Source organism: Mus pahari, chromosome 19, assembly GCF_900095145.1.
Source record: "Mus pahari chromosome 19, PAHARI_EIJ_v1.1, whole genome shotgun sequence".
NCBI lineage: Eukaryota > Metazoa > Chordata > Mammalia > Rodentia > Muridae > Mus > Mus pahari.
The window spans coordinates 87,362,313-87,384,013 of NC_034608.1; the positions used below are offsets into that span (position 1 = coordinate 87,362,313).

Consider the following 21,701-nt stretch of genomic DNA (forward strand, 5'->3'; position numbering starts at 1 on the left):
TTGTCAATGCTGGTGAGAACATGAAGATAAGGACTGTGGGTCCCAGAATCTTGCTCTCAAGACTTCTCTACAGTCTTAGAGACTCTTGAGAACCAAGAGTTCATTTATGTAGAAACGTTTATTTATCATAGGTAGTATGCATATATACCAATATTAGGGTTGCATTTTCTGTTATGATAATGACATTTCTGAGACTGGAAACTATATAAAGAAGAAAGGTTTATCTAGCCCACACTTTTTGGAAGTTGACTTGACCGTACAGAAGGGTACCAGCACATCATGTCTACAGCACATCAGGGCAAATGATGTGAAGGAAGGAGTGGTCACACATAGGAGTGGGAGGCCAGAGAGCAGGACAGGCCCCTCTCCTGGGACTAAGTTGAGTCCCATAACAACTACTTAATCCCATCCCCTTCATTTTTGGAAACAGGGTCTCATGTAGCCCAGGCTAGCCTCAAAAATGCTATGGAACCCAGTTGACCTTAAGAGATTTTATGCTTCTCCCTCCACCTTCTTGGTGTGCTCAACCACATTCAACTACTTAATCCTTTCCTAGGATGTCACCCCACATGACTCCATTGCCTTCTACTAGTCTCTGTCTTTTAATGTCCCATCATCTCTTATGACACCTGGCACCAATGGTCCAACCCAGGAACCCTGGTGCGAAAGCACACCCAAGTAAGGAGATGAAGCTGGATGTGGTGGTTCCAGCCTGCCTCAGCTACATGGCAAGTTCAAGGTTGGTCTGGGCAGCGTGAGAGCCTGTTTCAAAAACAAAAAATGGAGGAAATCCAAGAACACATATCTGTGCATCCACTAACATGACATGTTTACACAATGATATAGTTTTTCCATCAGAAATTTTTTTATCACTGTTCTTGTTATTATTATTTTATGTGGATGAGCATCTTGCCCACATGTCTGTCTGGGCACCATGTACATGCCCAGTGCCCTTGGTGATAGTAGAGTACACTCATAGGAGCTGGAGTTATAGGTGGCTATGAGCAATCATGTGGGTGCTGGGAACGGAACGGGATTCTCTATAAGAGCAGCTTGTGCTTGTACTCCTAGTAGCTAACTAAGCCATGTGTTTACGAGTGTACATGCATGTACATTATAATCTCATTTAGCTCCTGCAGAATTCTACCATGTACCCATGAGTACAGTCCAGTACTTAGGATTTCTATGAAGATAGTTTGCTGTTGCAGACTTCTGAGAAGTTCTGCAGGGTACCCCCGCCCGCAGGGTACCCCCGCCTGCCCTCCAAGCACCAACCCCAATTTCTGGAGTTCCACAGGACGTCTTTTTTTTTTTTTTTGGTTTTTTTGAGACAGGGTTTCTCTGTATAGCCCTGGTTGTCCTGGAACTCACTCTGTAGACCAGGCTGGCTTCAAACTCAGAAATCTGCCTGCCTCTGCCTCCCAAGTGCTGGGATTAAAGGCGTGCGCTTCTGCCGGGCTCCACAGGACATCATGTGAGAATGCTGAGGCCCCAGGAGGTCTTCAGCTGTCAGAGATGGTGAGGGCCCTGGAGTCAGAGGCTCCACATTTGGCAAAGGCTGATAAGCAGCTGAAGCAACCAGGCACCCAGGCACCCAGGCACCCAGGCAGACCTGTCCTTCTGTTCTGTTTCCCCCCTCCCCCTCAGGTGTGGAGTCTGTCAGAACAGGGGACCCTGCTGAATGTCCTTGAGGGCGTGGGCGCCCCTGTGAGCCTGCTGGTCCGGAGTGGGACTTTGGTGGTGTCTGCATCCCGGAAGTCTTCGTCTTTCAAGGTCTGGGATCTCAAGTCCACTCAGAAGCTGCAGTCTCCGACTCCATTTCTGGACCGCACCGGCCTCGCTGCAGTGTCCCACCATGGCAGCTATGTCTACTTCCCTAAGGTTGGGGACAAAAACAAAGTCACAATTTGGGACTTGGCAGAAGGTTTGTGAGAGATAACTAGAGTCTGTATAATAAGATCTGAAATTACTGTGCACACTAGATTTACAGTTCTGGAGGCAGAAGTCCAAATGAGGGCCAGGATTTGACTCGGTGTGAGTAATAAACCTAAAAAGATCAGGAGTTCAAGACAAAACTACAAACTCTGTCTCAAAACCCAGAAGGGACCAACCAGGGAGATGACTCGGTGGGTAAAGTGCTTGTGTGTGAGCATTTAGGCCTGAGTTCTGACCCTCACTTCCATGTGAATGCTAGGTTCTAATCCCAGCAGTTGGAAGGCAGAGACAGAAGCCCCAGAGCAAGCTGGCTAACTTCACCAGCTCTAGGTTCAATCAAGAAACCCTGCCTCCTGTTATTTTTTGTCTCTTGTGAGAAGTCAGAAGTGGATGCTCACAGCCAGCTATTGGATGGAACACAGGGCCCCCAATGGAGGAGCTAGAGAAAGTACCCAAGGAGCTGAAGGGGGCTGCAACCCTGTAGGTGGAACAACAATATGAACTAACCAGCACCCCCTGAGTTTGTGTCTCTAGCTGCATATGTAGCAGAAGATGGCCTAATCGGCCATCACTGGGAAGAGAGGCCCCTTGGTCTTGCAAACTTTATATGACCCAGCACAAGGCAAGGCCTGGGCCAAGTAGTGGGAGTGGGTGGGTAGGGGAGCAGAGGTGTGGGGGGGAGGGGTATAGGAAACTTTCGGGATAGCATTTGAAATGTAAATAAAGAAAATAATAAAAAAANAAAAAAANAAAAAAAAAAAAAAAAGAAACCCTGCCTCGGGGAATAAGGTGGGAAACTACTGAGGAAGACTCCTAACTTCAGCCACACTCACATAGACACACACCCCCTATGATCATGTGAACATGCAGACACCTGCACTCACACTCATGTGAACATGCACACACCTGCTCCCACACTCATGTGAACATGCACACACCTGCTTCCACGCTCACATGAACATGCACACATGTGTACCCATGCTCATGTGAACATGCACATATGTGTACCCATGCTCAAGTAAACATGCACATACCTGCTCCCCCTCTCATGTGAACATGCACATATGTGCACCCATGCTGAAGTGAACATGCACACACCTGCTCCCACACTCAAGTGAACATGCACACACCTGCTCCCATACTCGTGAACATTCACACACCTGCTCTCACACTCATGTGAACATTCACACGCCTGCTCTCACACTCATGTGAATATGCGCACACCTGCACCCATGCTCATTTGACCATACACACAGCACACACACATTTACAAAGAGGTTGAAAGCACTTGAAGAATCCCATTATTACTCTTCAGTGTGCACACTCAAACATGCATGACAAGAACTCCAGGACCGAGGTGCTTAGAGGGTCTGAGGTCTGGTGAGTGCTCACTTTTGGTTCATAGATGTCTTTTTGTAGTGTCTGCACATGATTGGCTCAAAAGGCAATGCTCTGGGGTTTTTTGTTTTTGTTTTTAAATAAGGGTACTAACTTCTTTCCTGAGAGATCCACCCCAGAAATCAACTCAACTCCAAGACCATACCTCCCAATATCATCACATTGTAAATGGAATTTCTTTCTTAATTTATTTTCATTTTTATTCTTTTGTGTATAAATGTTCTGCCTGCATGTATGTATATGGTCCATTTGTATGCCTGGTGCATGAGGAACTCTAAAGAGCATGTCAGATTCCCTGCTGCTGGAAGCCCAGGCGACTGAGCTGTAATGTGGGTGCTGGCAACTGAGCCCAGGTTCCTTGCAAGAGGAGTCAGTGCTCTTAACCACTGAACCATCTCTCCAGACCCGAGATGGAATTCAACATCGAATGTGCTGAGGTGTGGGGACTCAAACATTCAGCCTATAATTACAGGATGTGACAGAGGAGGAAGTGTGTCACTGGGACACTTGTGCAAGGGTTAGACCAGATGAGGACATTTTCATTTTAATTAGATGAGATGCAAACCGGGCTTGTCACAAACCAGGCTGTAATCACAGTTACTGGAGAAGCTGAGACAGGAGGATAAAGAGCTGGAAATCAGCTTGGGTATTAGGGAGGTCCTATGTTGCCTGACTTTTCCTGGGCATCTATTTCTGTTCATCCCAGATAGAGAGGGCAACCATATCAAAAAAGTGTATTGGAGTTGATCTGTGAAGACCCAAGAGTCTGCTGGAGTTATAGGAACATGGGTGGAGGATGGGAGGTCTAAAGCCAGCTGCATCACCTCAAATCCCATTTAGCTACCAGCCACTCCCTGGAGCTCTGTGAACCCTTTGCAGGCAGCTCACAGTTCGAGGAATCTCCATTCTCCTATCAGAAGGGAATGCATCAATATGGAATAGCATCATGACATCCTGCCTCAAAATTTAACCCAGGGCCAATCAAGGATACAGTGGGGGATGCTGGAGACAGTAGTCCCTGTGCTGGCCCAGCAGGTGTAAGGCCTGCTATTCCTCAGGGTCTACAGTTCCTGAGCTGGGCCAGGCCAACTGTGTAGTCTTATGAAACATGCACAAACCCTGGTTCTGCCATCATCTCCTGCTGAGCATAATCACCCCTCCAGGAAACGGGGAGCTTCCTGTGCCTGTCCAGCCTGTGGGAGCTAAAGGTCCCACCCCTGCCCCAAGTGCCTACTGACCATGTCTCAAGTCCCAGCTTCCATTTACCTCACAGCTTACTGAAAATGCACATGGGTACAGGGGCTGTTTCCAGCTTTAGGTGAAGTCAGGAAACTTTACACCACTCAAGTTGAACCTTAGGGGTCAGAAACTAAAATCATTAAACTAAGAAAGCTTAAGGCCAGCCCAGCCTGAAGCCGTGAGTTCAAGCCCTAGGAGAACTGATTCCACAAGTTATCTTCTGACCTCCACATACATATAAATAATAATAATTTTTTTAAAAACTGAGAAAACTAGCTGGCCAACCCTTGACTCTCTTCTCCCTGCACAGGTGAGGAGCAGGATTGCCTGGACACGTCCAATGAGATTCGCTGTCTGGAGGTGGCAGAGCAGGCCAAGCTCCTCTTCACAGGCCTGGTTTCTGGGATCGTGCTTGTGTTCCCCCTGAATTCCAGGCAAGATGTGCTGTGCATCCCCCCACCTGAGGCACGCAAAGCTGTCAACTGCATGTCCCTGAGCAAGAATGAGGATCGTCTGGCCATTGCCTATGACAACATTGTCCTGGTGCTTGACGTAAGCCCTGGGGACCCATGTCCTGCCATTGAAGGCCCCATCTACACCTTTTATACCCAGCTGCCGGAGACCATAATGAGTGTGGCTGTCCTGGCTGACTATCGTGTGGTCTACGGCATGAGCGATGGCAGCCTCTTCCTGTATGACTGTGCATGGTCTAAAGTGTTCCCTCTGGAGGCCCATGGGAGCAGGGTGAGCTGTGTGGAGGTCAGCCACGGTGAGCAGCTAGCAGTGAGCGGGGCTGAAGATGCACTGCTGTGTCTCTGGGACCTGCAGGCTTGCAGGGGGATGTTCACGATGAGCTATGAGGTGGGTAGCCTGGACCATTGACACTCATGCTGGGTTCCTTCCGTACTTTTTTCCCTCTCTCCTTGCTTTCTTTGTGTGTGTGCACTGTTTCCAGTTGTGAGTGTACATAATGTGTGTGGTGGATAGAGCTCAATTTAAGGTGGCATTCCTCATCCTGGTTGGGGGCCAGAGTCTCTCACTGGAGCCTGGGGTCCTCCCATTAGGCCAGGGGACAGGGTGCTCCTGTCCACATCTACCCAAAGCTGGGATTGTAAGCATGCCTTCTTTTTTTACTTGGAAGCTTGGGATCACATCTGTGTATGCATGCATATGGACACACAAACACACATGCACACACAGGCACACAAACACACACACAAACACTCACATGCACACACATGTACACATACAAATACACGCACACTCACACACACTGTGCATGCATGCATACACAGGCACACAAATACTCATACATGCACACACAAGCACACATGCTTATGCACTGGTTTTTCAATCCAATAGCCCTGGTGCTGTCACCTTCATGAAGATAGATCTTGCTCTTTGGAAAGTTTATTTGTCCATCTCTCTGGGGTTTGTTTTGCTCTGCCTCCAGTAGAGCCCAGTTGGGGTGGTGGCCAGGTGAATATCTCAGTGCGGACACTGGATCACACAGTGTATTGATTAATTTGTTACTAAATCTCTGGCAGGGAGGTGGGACAACTGAAGGGAGGAAGGGTTTATGTGGAGGAGATATACCCTAAGGTGACAGAAGGTACAGTAGCAGATGGCCTTACAGGGGCATGAGAGCACAGCCTGAACTCCTCACACCTGACACCTGGATCAGGAAGCAGAGTGAACAGGTTAGGCCAGTCTACAAAGCCCGAAGACCCTAACCACAGTGACCAACTTTTTTCAAGGAGGACAAATGTGGTAAAGGTTCCACAGTTTTCTTAAATATCAGTACCAGCTATGGACCAAGGGTTAAAACAGGTGATGACAGGCAAGTGAGAGGACTCAGTGGATAAAGGCATTGTGGCTAAGCCTGAGGGGGCCTGAGTTCCATCCCCTCTAACAACACTGTAAGGGGAGCCCCAAGTGCTCCAAGTGTCCTCTGACCGGCACATAGCACAGTGGCATGCAGCTCACCACCCCCAATAAATAAATAAAATACATGTACAAAACAACAACCACAACTGCCACCAGAGCCAGGGGGATGGTTATCATGCAAAGCACCACAAACAGCCTGTTTTCACAGAGCTCCTGCTACAGAGGGGTGCGGTGTGCCTGCTTCTCCAGGGATGACAAGCATGTATTTGCGGGCATGGAGGACCGCTCTGTCACCGCCTGGAGCACGGTGGACGGTGAGTGGTAGGGTGAAACTGAGCTATTCAGAAACCTATTTTATTCTTTATTCTCTCTCTCTCTGTCTCTCTCTCTCTGTCTCTCTGTCTCTGTCTCTCTGTCTCTCTGTCTCTCTGTCTGTCTGTCTGTCTGTCTGTCTCTCTCTCTCTCTCTCTCTCTCTCTTTCTCTCTGCATATGCAACAATACAAGTACATAGAGGTGTACCTGCACATGTACACATAGGTAGGGTAGAGGTTGAGTATTTTCTTCAGTCGGTCCCTGTGTTATTTCAGGTAGGGTGGTTGTGTATGTGTTTGTTTGTTTTTTGTTTTGTTTTGTTTTTATCAAGACAGGGTTTCACTGTGTAGCCCTGGTTGTCCTGGAACTTCTGTTGGCCAGGCTGGCCTTGAATTCAGAGATCCTTCTGTCTGTCTGTCTGTCTGTCTGTCTCTCTCTCTTTTTGGTTTTTTCGAGACAGGGTTTCTCTGTGTAGCCCTGGCTGTCCTGGAACTCACTTTGTAGACCAGGCTGGCCTTGAACTCAGAAATCCGCCTGCCTCTGCCTCCCGAGTGTTGGGATTAATTTGTATCCTGGGTTGTCCTGGAACTTGTAGTAAGAATTCTGGAATTTCGGTTTCTTTTAAAAACACAGAGATATTATATCATTTTAACTCCATGTGTACAGACGTGGGGCTGCTCTGGACTGTCTGCGGCAGCTGACTATGATTTGCCTTATGCTCTAGCAGAGGCATTATATAGTTTCAGTGATTGTGTGACATTTGGAATTTTGGGAACTTTTCAGAGGGTGTATAAATGTTAGGGCCCCATAGGTGGGGTTGGTGGTTGTTCAAGGGGATTGGTTTTGATTTGTTAGTGGTCATGCTCAAAGAAGAAACTAGATTCAGGGACTGATTTCTCTCTCCCTTCCCCCGGTCTTTCTTTCTCTCCCTCCCTGCTCTTGTCCCACCCCCTCTATCCTTCTTTCTCTTCTATCTGTGTTAGGGGGTGAAATGATAAATGGTGGGAAAAATAAGAACCCATAAAGTAACAAAGACTGGCTACAGAATTCACTCTGTAGATCAGACTGGCCTTGAACTCACAAAGATCTGTCTGCTTCTGCTTCTAGAATGCTGGGATTAAAGGAGGGCAACACCACGCCTAGCCCTCCATGTTACTTTTTGAGATACGGCTCACCTATTCAGCAAGGCTGATGGGCCATTGACCCCAGGGACCCAGAATCAAGTCCAGAAGCCTTTTACCTACAGTCTTAGTTTGCTTTTCTATTGTTGCATAAATGTCCCAACCAAAAGCAACTTGGATTGAAAGGGGTTCATTTGGCTTAGAGGTTTTAGTCCATCACTCAGGAAAGTTGGGTCAGGAACTGAAGCAGAGGCCATGAAGGATACTACTTACTGATTTGCTATCATATCATATCATATCATATCATATCATATCATATCATATCATATCAGCCTGCTGTCTTATAGATCCCAGGACCACCAGCCGTGGCACAGGTGAGTTGTAGCCACCCTACAGGTCAATCAGATTGGATTTTCTTCACTGAGGCTCCTTCCCAGATGACCCAAACTGATGATAAGTTGGCAAAAAACAAAACAAAACAAAACAACAAAACAAAACAAAACAAAACAAAACCTTAACTGGCATGCCGACTGAGCTCTTTCCCTAGGACCAAGCTCTGATCTGGAGGGCAAAGAGTCACCTTGGGTCTTAGTGGTCTTGTTGCTGCCTTTAGCTGGGCCCCTCAGCTTAGGAGGTGTCAGCAGGACCTGACGGCCTGCTGCCATAGCACTCCCCTCACATGGTCTGTAGACCCCTTTGGAGACAGAACGGCCTTCTTCCCTGGGTCTCCATGAGGGTGGATGTGTACCCATATACTTGGATGGTAATCATGTGCTGGAGATGATGGACTTTGGACCCAATGGTTAGTTCAAACAGGGAGTCCCAGGGAGCATCCATGTCTGCCTCCAGAGCACTGGGACTGCCAGGGTACACCCCCACATGCATGTGAGCTAAGGGATCAAATTCAGGCCCTGTGTTTGCAGGCCAAGCATGTTACCAACTGCAATGTCCTTCCATCTCTGGGCTCCATTTTCTCATGGCTTGCCCTTTCCTGATCATAGGCACTCTTTTGGCTGTCCAGTTTGTTCATGCTGTGATCAACCGAATCATCCCTACCTCCAACGGCTTCATGGCCCCCACAAGCCATGGCTATCTCATCCGTGAGCGCTTCCAGTGCCCGTCAGTCAGAGCCTCCCAGCAAGACCCTCTCAAGAACTTCAAGAAGGCAGTGTGGCTGGTAAAGACCAGGCAGAGGGAAGAACTGGCTGCAGCAGAGGCCCCCCAGGACGCAGAACCAGTGGCCGTAGAGGGAAAGGAATCAAAGTCAAATAAACGCTCACAGGTCTGCCTCATACTCTGAAAGCCTACCAAGGCAGGGGCTTCAGTGACTTAGCCATGGCTCACCTGGCTGAAGCCAACTGACTCTCTCTGCTGGTGCCATGTGGACCCTCCCTTTCCCCTCAACCATCTTCCATTTTCCTCACAGCTTTTTCTGTGGGTTCTCAGGCCTACTTCATTCAGGTGAGCAGCAGCCTGCATCTCCCACCTTACTCTAAGAACTTGGATCAAAGCCTTGGCTCTGCCTCTTAGTCCTACTGGTGTAACTCTTATCCCTGAGCCAGTTACTAGCTATGAGAGGATCTGAAATCATTGTAGGGACCAAGAGTGACCTTGTAGAAGTGTTGTGTGGTGGAGAGTGAAAGACTGTTGGGATGTGATGGGTGCTGTCCTGTCTTCATAGCAGTGAGCCTCCAGTAATAGCCCACAATCCATACTGCAATGCCACACATAGCATAAACACACAGCATAGTTAGCCTGTCTGCAGCTCCTGCTGTGAGACTCAAAATGGTGCATAAAAAAAAAATCCCCCTAGGGTCAGGTAGTGGCATAGCCTTCAATCCCAGTACTCAGGAGGCAGAGGCAGGAGGATTCCTGTGAGTTTGAGGCCAGCCTTAGGTTACATAGTGAGTTTCAGGACAGCCAGAGCTAGAGAGAGAGAAAGGACTGGTGCTGGTTTAGGGCTTAAATCACCTAGCATCCCAGAATACAAGAACATTGTACACACTGTCACCAACCTGCAAGCCTAGCCCCAGGGAACAGGCTATTTTTGTTTCTTATACTGCTGTGACTGAAAAACTTGACCAAAAGCAACTCAGAGGAGGAAATGGTTCACCTGGCTTCCATCCCCAGGCCACACACGAAGTTCATCACTTAGGGAAATCAGGGAAGAAACTCAAGCAGGAACTGAAGTCAAGCCTGTTGGCTATTGCACACAGCATGACCTCTAACTAGGGGACTCACTCAGCCACAGACATACAGCAGTGTCTCAGTCACTATCAATTAGTGATGGTCAAGAGATACCATGGCAATGGCAAAGCAGTTAATGGGGTTGGGAGGACTGTTTATAGTTTCAGAGGCTTAGTCCACTGTCATCATGACAGGGAGCCTGGTGGCACACATGTCAGGCATGGTGTTGCAGGAATAGCTGAAAGATATGAGAATCTTTTTAAACAGTTCCCTCCCTGGTGGCCAGACACTCAAATATATATGCCTATGGGAGCCATTCTCACCCAAGACACAAGCCTTTCTCCTGATTAACTAAGCTTTTTCATAAGCCCCAGAACCACTTGCCCAGGGAGTGGTGCCACTCACAGTGGGCTCCCTCCTCCATCAGCTAGCAGTCAAGACAATGCCCCATGGACAGGCCCACAGACCAGTCTGATTTGGGCAACCCTTCAATTAAGACTTGCTTCTCAGGTGATTCTAGGCTATGTGAAGTTGACAGTTAAAGCTAACAATGTCACAGAGGATCCTGAGCATTCTGGCTAGCTAGCTAGACACATCTGTGAACTCTGGGTTTGATTAAGAGACCCTGCCACAATGAATAAGGTAGAAGAGAAGTCAATGATTACTCCTGACTCAACCTCATGCCTTCAAATACACATGACATATACCCTCATATGTGCTCAGGCACACATGTACACATGCACACTCATGATGCCCACACCAGCCTCCATGTGTAGCCAAAAGTGCTGGTGCAGTCTTATCCCCCTGCCTCCACTTCCTGCTTGGACAACTATGACCACTGTGCCCAGCTAAGATGCTTGGCTCACTCAGTTCCCTGACACATCGGGACATGCTAGCATCTACCTGCTCTGCTGCCAGACCCTCTGCCTTGAAGTGGCTTCCTCCACGGGGCTCACAGCCATCTAGTGAGCCTGTCTTGTGCCTGGAGCCTTGCTACAGTCAGACCTTAGAGGTGAGAGCCCTGCTTCACTTCATGGGACACTGGACAGACTCAGCCAAAGCAGCAGCAGAAACAGCTTGTTTTTCTGTGTTGGATACAGAACCAGGACTTGAAGGCAAGTGCTATATCTCAAGCCATACCCCGAGCCCTCCCTGGGGGAATCCAGGAAAGGGCTTTACTGCTCAGCCACATTCCAGCTCTAAAATGAGGCCTTTGAAGATTTCTTGTTCAGCTATTTCCCAAATAAGGATTGCAATGCATGCTTTAGCAATTCTGAAAACGTTAGTGTCAAATTTTATTTTAAAAAAATTACTGGTCATGGCAAACAGAGGTTGTACGCACCTTTAATCCTAGCACTTGAGAGGCAGGGGCAGGGGCAGGGGAGATTTCTGAGATCAAGGCCAGCCTGGTCTACAAAGTGAGTTCAGGACAGCCAGGGCTATACAGAGAATTCCTGTCTCCAACAACAGCAGCAGCAGCAACAGCAACAACAACAACAAAGGTCTGGAGAGATGGCTCAGCAGTTTGATCCATCCTAGCCCCCACAGCAGGTGGCTCACAAAAGACCTTCTGGCCTTTGGAGATACCTGCACACACACACACACACACACACACACACACACACAATAATTAAGATCAATATTTTTAAAAATTATGGGCCATCTTGTGAGGTTATGCCAGTGCCTGGCAAACACCGAAGTGGATGCTCACAGCCAGCTACTGGATGGAACACAGGGCCCCCATTGGAGGAGCTAGAGAAAGTACCCAAGGAACTGAAGGGGACTGCAACCCTGTAGGTGGAACAACAATATGAACTAACCAGTACCCCCTGAGCTTGTGTCTCTAGCTGCATATGTAGCAGAAGATGGCCTAATNGNCCATCANTGGGAAGAGAGGCCNCTTGGTCTTGCAAACTTNATANGACCCAGCACAAGGGAAGGCCAGGGCCAAGTAGTGGGAGTGGGTAGGTAGGGGAGCAGGGGTGGGGGGGGTATAGGGAACTTTCGGGATAGCATTTGAAGTATAAATAAAGAAAATAATAATAATAAAAATTATTTGGGAAAAAAATTATGGGCCAATGAGCTGACTCAGTTGGTAACAGCACTTGCTACTAAATCCCCACAGGCCGAGTTCAGCCCCTGGCACCCAGAGGGTGGAAGTAGAGAACCGACTGCAGAGTTGCTCTCTGACTCCATACATTCACTAAGGCAATCACCATGGTGATGACACCCCCACCATGCACCATGTACTCATATGCATACCAATAGTAGTAATAATATAATAACAATAAAATTAAAGATCTATTTTAAGCTATAATTTAAAAATATATGCAAATGTGTATTGAGCAATAATTTGTTTGAGATTTTTAAAAATAATACTTTTTTACTAACATGTATTAATTGTAATATATTAATGAAGACCCACAAGATATTTTCAGCGTGTAAGTAGCTGCAAACTTGGTCTTTTTATCCACCTTCCCTGTCTGTCCAAAGCTGGCCCTCACAACTCCATATCCTTTTAAGTCAGGGTATGAGAGGGAATGAGGCTCGGCACTGTGCAGCTGACTTACTCATTGAATATGATGTCCTTCAGTTCTGTCTGCTTTGCTACAAATGACAGTCTCTCATGTTCTTGTCTGTGGCTGTGTGCTGTCCTATCACCGAATGTACCAGTCTTTGTCCACCCACTTTGGTGACTGCTAGTTTAGGAGTCTCTAGCCATACCGTCTCTGTTCAATTGAAGGAACTGTAGCTTGAGCAGAGAGCCCCTGAAGGGGAAAGAAGGCCACTTTTTTGTTAAGACTTTTCTATGAATTTTGGACATTATATCAAGGAAAGTTTTGATGCACAGCTTCTGGCCTAAAATTCCAATGTCTGGGGCATGGTCATCCAAGCATTTAATCCCAGCCTTGGGAGGCAGAGGCAGGAGAATCTCTGTGAGTTTGAGGCCAGCCTGTTCTACATAGCAAGACCCTATCTCAAAACAAAACAAAACAAAATAAAATTCTCGTGTTCATCAAAACAACCTGAAGGAGATTAAATCATGAATTATGTTCCGGGTTGGTGGCTGGGGAGACACAGGGTAGGAGCAGTTAGCAGTTTCTGCTGCTGTGTGAATGTCAGAGCGTGACCCTTATTCCTGTGGGCACTGTGGATGAAAACATGCCACACAGACTATGCTCACTAAACCCACTGCAGACTGGCCACTACAGGGTTGTTTAGTAGCTGGGAGCCAAACACCTGACACAGTAGTTTAAACAGTGAAGGGTTTCTTTGGGCGTAGGGTTTGCAGTTCCAGTCTATCACGGTGAAAGGAGGGGCTCTTGCCTGTGGCTTACATCGGGAAAGATTCTTTGTTGTTTAAAGTCTATTCTAGATCTCTGGTTCATGGCATGGTGCCACCCCTGTTCAGGGTGAGTCTTCGGTCCTCAGTTAAAGCTCCCAGGAAATGCCCTCACAGACTCCCAAGGGAGTCCATATCCAGTTAAAGTGACAGAGACCAGGGTTGGTCATCCCTTACCAACTTGGTACATGCATCCCTTTATATCACAGTAGCCTGCTCTGTCCCTAGGCCTTCTTGGCCATCTCAAAATGCAAGGTGCATTTGGTCTGTCTCTGAATGTGCTCAAAATAATTTTATTTTATTTGTGTGTAGGGGCAGGAGGTACTGCTATGAGGTATATGTGGATCTTGGAGTACAGCTTGTAAGAGGTGATTTTTTTTTTCCCCACCAAGTGGTTGTTGGGGATCAAATTCCCTGGGGTCAGGCTTAGCAGCAGGCACCTGTATACACCAAGCCCTCTCACCGGCCCCTCAAATGACCAACATTGTTCAGAAGCCTCTACTGAGGCTCCAGTACCTCCTTAACTGTGAACTCTGTAAAATAATATAAAGGAAGTTATATACTTTCAATACGTATGAGTCCAGCATGGCTGCACAGTGAGTGAGACCAACAACAACCAACCTTTCAATTTCCAAGGGCACAGGTTAAAATAGGAAAGAATGAGTGCATCAAAAGAAAAATCAGACCAAAACAAGACAGGAGTCTGCCAGGAAATACCAAATCCTGAAATGTGGTGTTCAGAATCTGGAGCTCTTGGCCCAGCATCTGGGCCTCAACAGTCTACCTGCTGCACATACAGCCCCTCTCTTGGGCCAGTTCTGCTCACCCATGCCTTTCTTTGGAAAACATACCATGGTCCTGGTGTTTTCAAAATCCTGAGGTCTGGGGCTGACAAGATGGCTCAGTGAGTGAAGGCATTTGCTGCTAAGCCTGAGGAGATGAATTAGATCCCTGAAGCTTACATGGTGGAAGGAGAGAACTGACTCCCACAGGTTCTTATCTGACCTCCACACTTGTGCTTTGGCAGGCACATCATTGTACACATATATATGCTGTATAAATAAATGTAATAAAAAAGTAAACTCCTGGGGCTTCCATGGCAATACAGTGGTCTCTCCCATGTCTTCTTCCGGGAATCTGACCATCCTACATACTGCCTGGCCTTCTGGTCCCTAGTATACCAACAAAGCCAGGTCCACATGAATGCTGCTACCAGTCAGGATGCTCATCATGGTATCTGCTTGTGTGTGCCTCTGAGGTAGTCCCTGGGTGTCCACTGGGAGCTGGGAAGCCATGTGCTGTCTCCTTTCCACTGAATTTGCACTGTTCTAGTCAGGGTCTTTCTTCCAGGAGGCCTAGCCCTCACATTGCTTTTTCTTTCTTTTCTTTTCTTTTCTTTCTTTCTTTAAGATTAGTTTTGTTTTGTTTTTGTTTTGTTTGGGTTCATTTGTTTGCTCTGAGATAGAATCTATGTTACACTGACTGTCTTGGAACTCACTATGTGGGTCAGAGATCTCCTGCCTCTGCCTCTAGAGTGCTGGGACTAAAGACCATCACAACCAGTTAAGTCGTTTTCATATAATAGTTGTCCTACCAGTACTCAAGGCTATCCTGCACTATACAGTGCAAGGCTATCCTGCACTATACAGTGGGTTTCATGATAGCCTGGGCTACAGCATGATACTCTGTCTGGAAAAATAAAAAATATAACAAAGAAAAAATTGGCCTTTGAGGATGTTAACAAGCTACGTGCTTTGAGGAAGACTGTAGCATGCTGTACTGACCAGCAGCAAGGGTGAAGCATTCCTGTTCCCACCTTATACTCTCATATATGTGAACATGACCTCATCACTTGTTGTGGAACACAGGCCATGAAGGCTCGTTTTCAACAATCACTCTCAGACAACAGAGAAAACTATCCTAAACAGAATGGTGACATCGCCTTTCTGACTCATAGCATTATTAACATTATGAATTTATGTTAAATTCTATTTTAGGTTATGGGGGTATGGGGGTGTTATGGATGGAACTCTGTCTTCTATATTCTGGTCAGGGACTACCTGAGCCACGCACCCTGCCCCTCACTGGAGAATTCTAGGCAGGGGCTCCACCCCTAATCTAGCCCTTCACTAGAGAACTCAAGGCAAGCCTCAGCGTACCAGAGGTATTTGAATTCTTGAACCTATTGCTTTCTTTATGAACCTGACCAGACCCAAGCACAAATGCTCTTAAGGATGGTGAGTTCATGTACTGCTACGGTACAGATCTGAAGTGTACCCCCAAAGCCTAAGTACAAAGTCATCATATGGGTGGGGTGATGCACCTGCTAATACCAGCACTCAGAAGGCTGAGGCAAGAGGATAGCTAATATCCGAGGCAAGTCTGTGCTACACAGTGGGATTTTTGTCTCAGAAAACCAAACCAAACCAAACCAAACCAAACCAAACCAAACCAAACCAAACCAAACCAAAAGGAAAGGGAGCTATTTCTCCAGGATGCTCCCCCTGGGAGGAAGTAAAGCCTATGGGAGGCCAGGTCTTGTGGGAGGAAGCTGGGTTATGTGATATTGGAAGACACTGAAGGACACTTGTCTCTTTCCCTCTCTCTCTTTCTGGGCCACCATGAGATGGGCAGCTGGCTCCACTCTATGCTGCCTGTCATGGACCCCAAAACAAAGGGCCAGGTATGGCAGCGCATACCTTTAATTCCAGCACTCTGGAGGCAGAAGCAGGTAGATCTCTGTGAATTTGAGGCCAGTCTGGTCTATAGAGTGATTAAAAAAAGCATGGAGGGGGCAACTGTCCTACTTCAAAGGAAAAAAAAAAAGCCAATAAAGCTTGGAGTTATAATGAGTCTTTCAGGTCATCAAGACAGCTCGGTGGGTAAAGGCAGTAAAGGCACTTGCCACCAAGCCTGATGAGCTGAGTTTGGGCCTCAGAACCCACACGGTGGGGGGAGAACTGACTCCCATACACACAAGAAATAATAAATAAATAAATAAACTCTATTTTTGGATTGAATACCTTGGATATATTTTCACAGGCTCAGAAAGCTGAACCACAAATAATTGATCCACCCCCAAGGTGTAAATAATTACACCAGATGCGGAGCCATTTCAGGGGAGCCATGCAAGACACCTACCTCAGGTATGAGACTCGAGGCACATCCAATAACCCAGCACAGTGATGAAAACCAATAAGCCTTTAGTTTTGTTTTGTTTTCCCATAGATTTGTTTTTTCTTTGAGTCTGGCTCTCTCTATGTTGCCCTGATTGGTTTGGACTGGCCTTATATAGACTAGTCTGGCCTTGAAATCACAGAGATCCACCTGCCTCTGCATTCTGAGTACTAGGATTAAAGGAACGCACCACCACACCTGTGCTGCCTTAAATAAAAAGATTTTTATTTTTAAGCTGTGTGTGCGTGCACGCATACACACACACACACACACACACACACACACACACACACATACACACACACACACGTGTGGTTTGTGCACTTGAGTGCATTGCCCAGATGCCAGAAAAGGGTAATGTCAGATCCCGACAGAGGGAGTAACAGGCAGCTGTGAGCTGCACGATGTGGGTGCTGACAATGGGACTTGTGCCAAGAATAAGAGCAGCAAGAATTCTCTTTTTAAAATTTTAAATTTATTTTGTTATGTGCATAGGTTTTTTACCTGTATGTATGTCTGTGTATCACATGTATAGAGTGCTCATAGAGGCCAGAAGACAGCTTCAGGTCTCTGGGACTAGAGTTATAGACAGTTGTGAGCCACCATGTAGGTGCTGGGATTTAAACCCAGGTATTCTGCAAAAAGAGCCAGTGCTCTTAACCACTGAACCATCTCTGTTGCCCGTTGTTGTTCATTGTTAAAGATGTATTATTTTTAATTGTGTGGGTGCACTTGAGTGCTGGTGCTTGTGGAGGCCAGACAAGGGTGTCTGATTCCCTGGAGCTGGAGTTACAGATGTTTGTAAGCCACCTCACACCTGTGCTGAGAACTGAACCCAGGTCCTCTGCCAGAGGAGTCTGGACTCTTATCTGCTGAGCCATGACTCCAGTCCCCTATGTGTTCTTGTGAGAGAGGTTCTCATGTATCCCCAGTTGGCCTGTGAGTATCCAGGTTTCCTGTCTCCATGCTCAACTTCCTCAGAAACGCTTGGAAGACAGACTTCAGCATCTGTATCTTGCTTTATGTGGATATGTGGGATTTGAACTCAGATCCTAATACTTCCATGGTGTACAATTTACCTACCGAGTCATCTCCAATCTTCCTGCTCCACACACGATCAGCCCCTCATAGTGAGCCCTTCTCCATAGGCAGAGCAGGATTTGTGTAGATAAACAGGGTCTGTGACTCAGCATGCAGCCGGCGCCCTGGGAAGAAGCTTTCTGGGGCAAGGACTTTGGGGCTAAGTTAGTTTTTTTAAAAAATTTTTTGCTCAGTAACAAATTGTTGCAAGATCTGTCCATTGCCACCACGTTTTTATCTTGTTGTTCCTGTACGTCAACAATTCTGCTCTGTGTCACAGGGCTCTTTGTTCAGTGTCTCACAGGATGTCAGCTCCCCCAGGCACTCAGCTCAAGGCCAGACCTCAATTCCCAGGGACTTGCTTGTCTCTGGGAGCTAGCCAGTAGGCTTGGTGCTCTGCCACTGGCCGGAAGCCTAACCCTTCTCTCAGGGTTCTGAGGCCAGGCCTACCTGGTATACCCTCCTTCCTTTTCGTTGGGGCTACAGCTTGGAGACGGCGTCTCTGTAGCCCAGGCAGGCCTCAAACTAATGATCCTCCAGCCTCAGCTTCCAGAGTACTGGGATGCAGGTGGGCATCACCATGGCCAGCTTCTCTCTCTTTCTGTCTCTCTCGTCTGTATGTTTAGTCTCACATACACGGGATCACATGCATACATGTGCATATTCACTCGATGGCCACAGGTTAGCCTTAGGCGTCTACCTTGACCACCTTTTACCTTACATACTTCAGGGTCTCTTGCTGTCCTTGGGTTTCTACTGCTATGATAAAACAGGATGACAGGAGGCAGCATGGGTGTGTGTGTGTTTTGCTCCAGCTGTGGAGGGTGCTGCTTACTGGCTTGCTCCCCTTGGCTTGCTCAGCCTGATTTCTTAAACTCAGCAGGACCAGGAGACCAGGATAGTCAGAACCCACAGTGGGCTGGAGCTTTCCACATCAACCATCAATTAAGAAAAGGCCCCCACAGACTTGCCCACAGGCCAACTTGATGGAGGCATTTTCTCGGTTGAGGTTCCCTCTTTCCAAATGACTCAAAACTAACACTGCCGTCGCTTAACCTGGCCAATGCAGTCATCCTGGCTTGCCACCTTGCTCTAGGATTCTGTCACTACTGCTTCATTTCTGGCCACCATGCCTGTCAGAAAACCACCTCTTCTGGGGCCATAAGTATGTGTATAAAGCCCCATTACTTTTGACATACCCAATGATTGCTGGAGTTTGGATTTGGCTGGCATGTGCTGGAAGCACATCCTCACAGTGTGAAGGCACTGGCAGCAGGGAGGAAGCTAAGGGGTGAGAGCTGATTAGGTCCTTATGTTATCATGTGCATGTGTGTATGGATGCATGTGGAGGCCAGAGGTCCACATCAGGTACTTTCCTCTTCTGATTTCCACCTGTTTAAATTTAAAAGTTTGTTGTTTTATGAATATATGGATGTTCAATTGGCATGTATTTCTGTGTACCACATGTGCCTAGTGACCTACAGAGGTCAGTGAAGGTGCCAGATCTCCTGAAATTGGAGTTACAAGCAGTTGTGAGCCACTAGGTGTTGGGAACGGAGGATATGTCAGCCTGGAAGCAGAGGTCCCATGGTCCAGGTTTGCACACATTTGTGAACGGAATCAAGGAATGTCACTATGAGAGGAGTTAGTGGGTGAAGAGCTTGCTCTAATCAAGCAGGAGGATCCAGACTAGGGGCTGTGAGCCCAGCACTATGGGGGTGGAGACCTGTGGACCCATGGCTACCCTATCAAGTGAAGACAATGAGCTACAGGTTCAGTAAGAGATGCTGCTCCCAAAACACAAGGGCTGGGTGATAAAGATTGTGTCCATCTCTGGTATCTGTACACACACACAGGAGTGAGTTTACCTACACACATGTACATACACATGCACTCAGTGCAAGAATTCAGTCCACGTGGCTCTTGAATGGATGCTGCTCACCCACAGCCCATTGCTGTATCAACCCCACAGAATAGAAGTTCAGAAACTTGTTCCAGAAAGAACCAGAGCCTTGCAAATACCACTATTGAGGTCTTGGGTCAACACAGACATATAGACTTGTTTTTCCTCTCTCTCTTTTTGAGACAAGGTCAACATCTAACTGTCAATTTTTAAAAAAAGATTACTTATTTATTTACTGTATTTGAGTACACTGTAGGGCAACAGATCTCATTACGAGTGGTTGTGAGCCACCTCGTAGTTGGAAGAAGCAGTCAGTGCTCTTACCAGTTGAGCCATCTCGCCAGCCCCTAGAGATGCAGTCTTAACTATGTACCCCAGTCTAGGTTAGACCTCTCAGTGATCTCCTCTCAGATTCCTCGGTACTGAGATCACTGGCGCACTGAAATGTGAAGTTTATAGAATTAATGCGTTTTAAAATATTCTTCAACTTTGCTTTACTTTCTTTTCCTCCAACAAAACAAATCAAAAAACACTTTGGGCTTTCCGGGTGGCCACAGACCCCCCCCAGGGCACGTAAGTCGAGAAAGACCGCCCGCCCCGTCCAGCAAGGCCCTCGTGTGGACACTCCCCTATTTGACGTCACGAGTCTCCACCCCCTAGGAGGCGGGGCCCACGCAAGCGCGACTTGGGCTCAGGCGGAGGCGGGGCAGAAGCGGCTCTGACTTCCAACATGGCGCATGCAGGCAGCGGAGGCTCCGCGGGCCGGGGATTCGGTGGCTCCCGCTGGGGTCGTTCGGGTTCCGGGGGGCACGAGAAGCTGCCGGTGCACGTGAGTGATGTCCTTAGCCTCCTCCTGGGGACTCGGACCCCCGCGGGGATGGCGCCCCGCCGTGCGGCCCCGCCTCGGCCTCCTCTGCGCAGCCGGGCCCGGGACCCCACACCCCTTCCGCGGAATCCTTCGGTCTTCGAGGCGGCCCCTCGGTTTCCCCCTAACAATTAATTTCCGCCGCTCCTCGGACTTCTCAGATACAGCGGTCTTTCTCGACATCTGTCATTCCTGCGATCCCTGTCATCCCCGGGATCCTACGGTGTACCCCGAAAACCCTCGATCCTCCTAGTTGACCCTTAGTTTCCCTTTTCCGCCCCTCGGTCTTCCAAGGGATTTCGCGTCCTCCCCGAGACCCTTCGGTCTTCCCCGTCGGTCCTCGGTCCAACCCGGAACTCCTCGAGGCCCCTCGGGACTACCCGCAGGCTCTAAGTCCTCCCAGTCGGACGTCAGTCCTCCCCGGAACACCAGTTACCCTCGCGGCCCTCTGCTGCCCCGTGCCACCCCTTCTCTATCCCTGGCCTTCCAGCCATCAGTCACTGCATCGCGCGACCCTGGCCCACCTATGGCCTTCTTGTTCCTCACAGGTGGAGGACGCTCTCACCTACCTCGACCAGGTGAAGATCCGCTTTGGCAGTGATCCTGCCACCTACAATGGCTTCCTGGAGATCATGAAGGAGTTCAAAAGCCAGAGGTAATCTGCAGGGCCTTGTACACCCAGGAGCTGGGGGCTGAGCCCTCCAACCCCCAAACCAACTACACTGGCTCCTCAGCTGCTAATCATGCACAGGATTGGAAGGCCCTGGAAGTCTCTTCTAAAACAGTCACATGATGAGGTGGTTCTGAGGAACTGATGGGATTCCTGGAAGGGGTGAAGGAATTGGGGAATCGAGGCCTGGACAGGGAGTGTTGGATGTAGACTTTATTTAAAATGTTGATTTGGGGGTGGGTAAGATGTCCAGTGGGTAACAGTGCCTGCCACCAAGCCTGACCACCTGAGTTTCAGCCCTAGAGAGATGAGAAGTAACTCCTACCAGTTGTTGACCTGCCCTTGAGATCTGTGGTACATGCCCAAACACAGAAAATAAATGGGGTACAGATTTTGACTGCAAGAAAATATTACTTAACTCTCGTCCTTAAGATGCTTTTCATAGCACTTACTAATCTGGAACCAGTGAGGGTATAAACAGGAACCTTTTTTTTTTTTTTTTTTTGAGACAGGGTTTCTCTGTGTAGCCCTGGCTGTCCTGGAACTCACTTTGTAGACCAGGCTGGCCTCGAACTCAGAAATC

General features: G+C 48.0%; 2 protein-coding genes across 6 annotated transcripts in view; both read left to right on the plus strand.

Moving 5' to 3' along the window:
- The window catches only part of Nwd1 (NACHT and WD repeat domain containing 1), a 66,945-nt gene extending 55,496 nt beyond the window's left edge, over positions 1-11,449 (plus strand). For all 4 annotated transcript variants that reach the window (XM_021219510.2, XM_029532294.1, XM_029532295.1 and 1 more), the window contains 4 exons: positions 1,648-1,924; positions 4,883-5,433; positions 6,668-6,773; positions 8,895-11,449. In XM_021219510.2, the coding sequence (XP_021075169.1) occupies positions 1,648-1,924; positions 4,883-5,433; positions 6,668-6,773; positions 8,895-9,193 (1,233 nt within the window). In that variant the 3' untranslated portion in view covers positions 9,194-11,449. The remainder of the gene's footprint in view (positions 1-1,647; positions 1,925-4,882; positions 5,434-6,667; positions 6,774-8,894) is intronic.
- Positions 11,450-20,279: 8,830 nt separating this feature from the next.
- Positions 20,280-21,701, plus strand: part of Sin3b (SIN3 transcription regulator family member B) — a 36,080-nt gene continuing 34,658 nt past the window's right edge. For both annotated transcript variants that reach the window (XM_021219034.1, XM_021219035.2), the window contains exons 1-2: positions 20,280-20,412; positions 20,997-21,103. In XM_021219034.1, the coding sequence (XP_021074693.1) occupies positions 20,314-20,412; positions 20,997-21,103 (206 nt within the window). In that variant the 5' untranslated portion in view covers positions 20,280-20,313. The remainder of the gene's footprint in view (positions 20,413-20,996; positions 21,104-21,701) is intronic.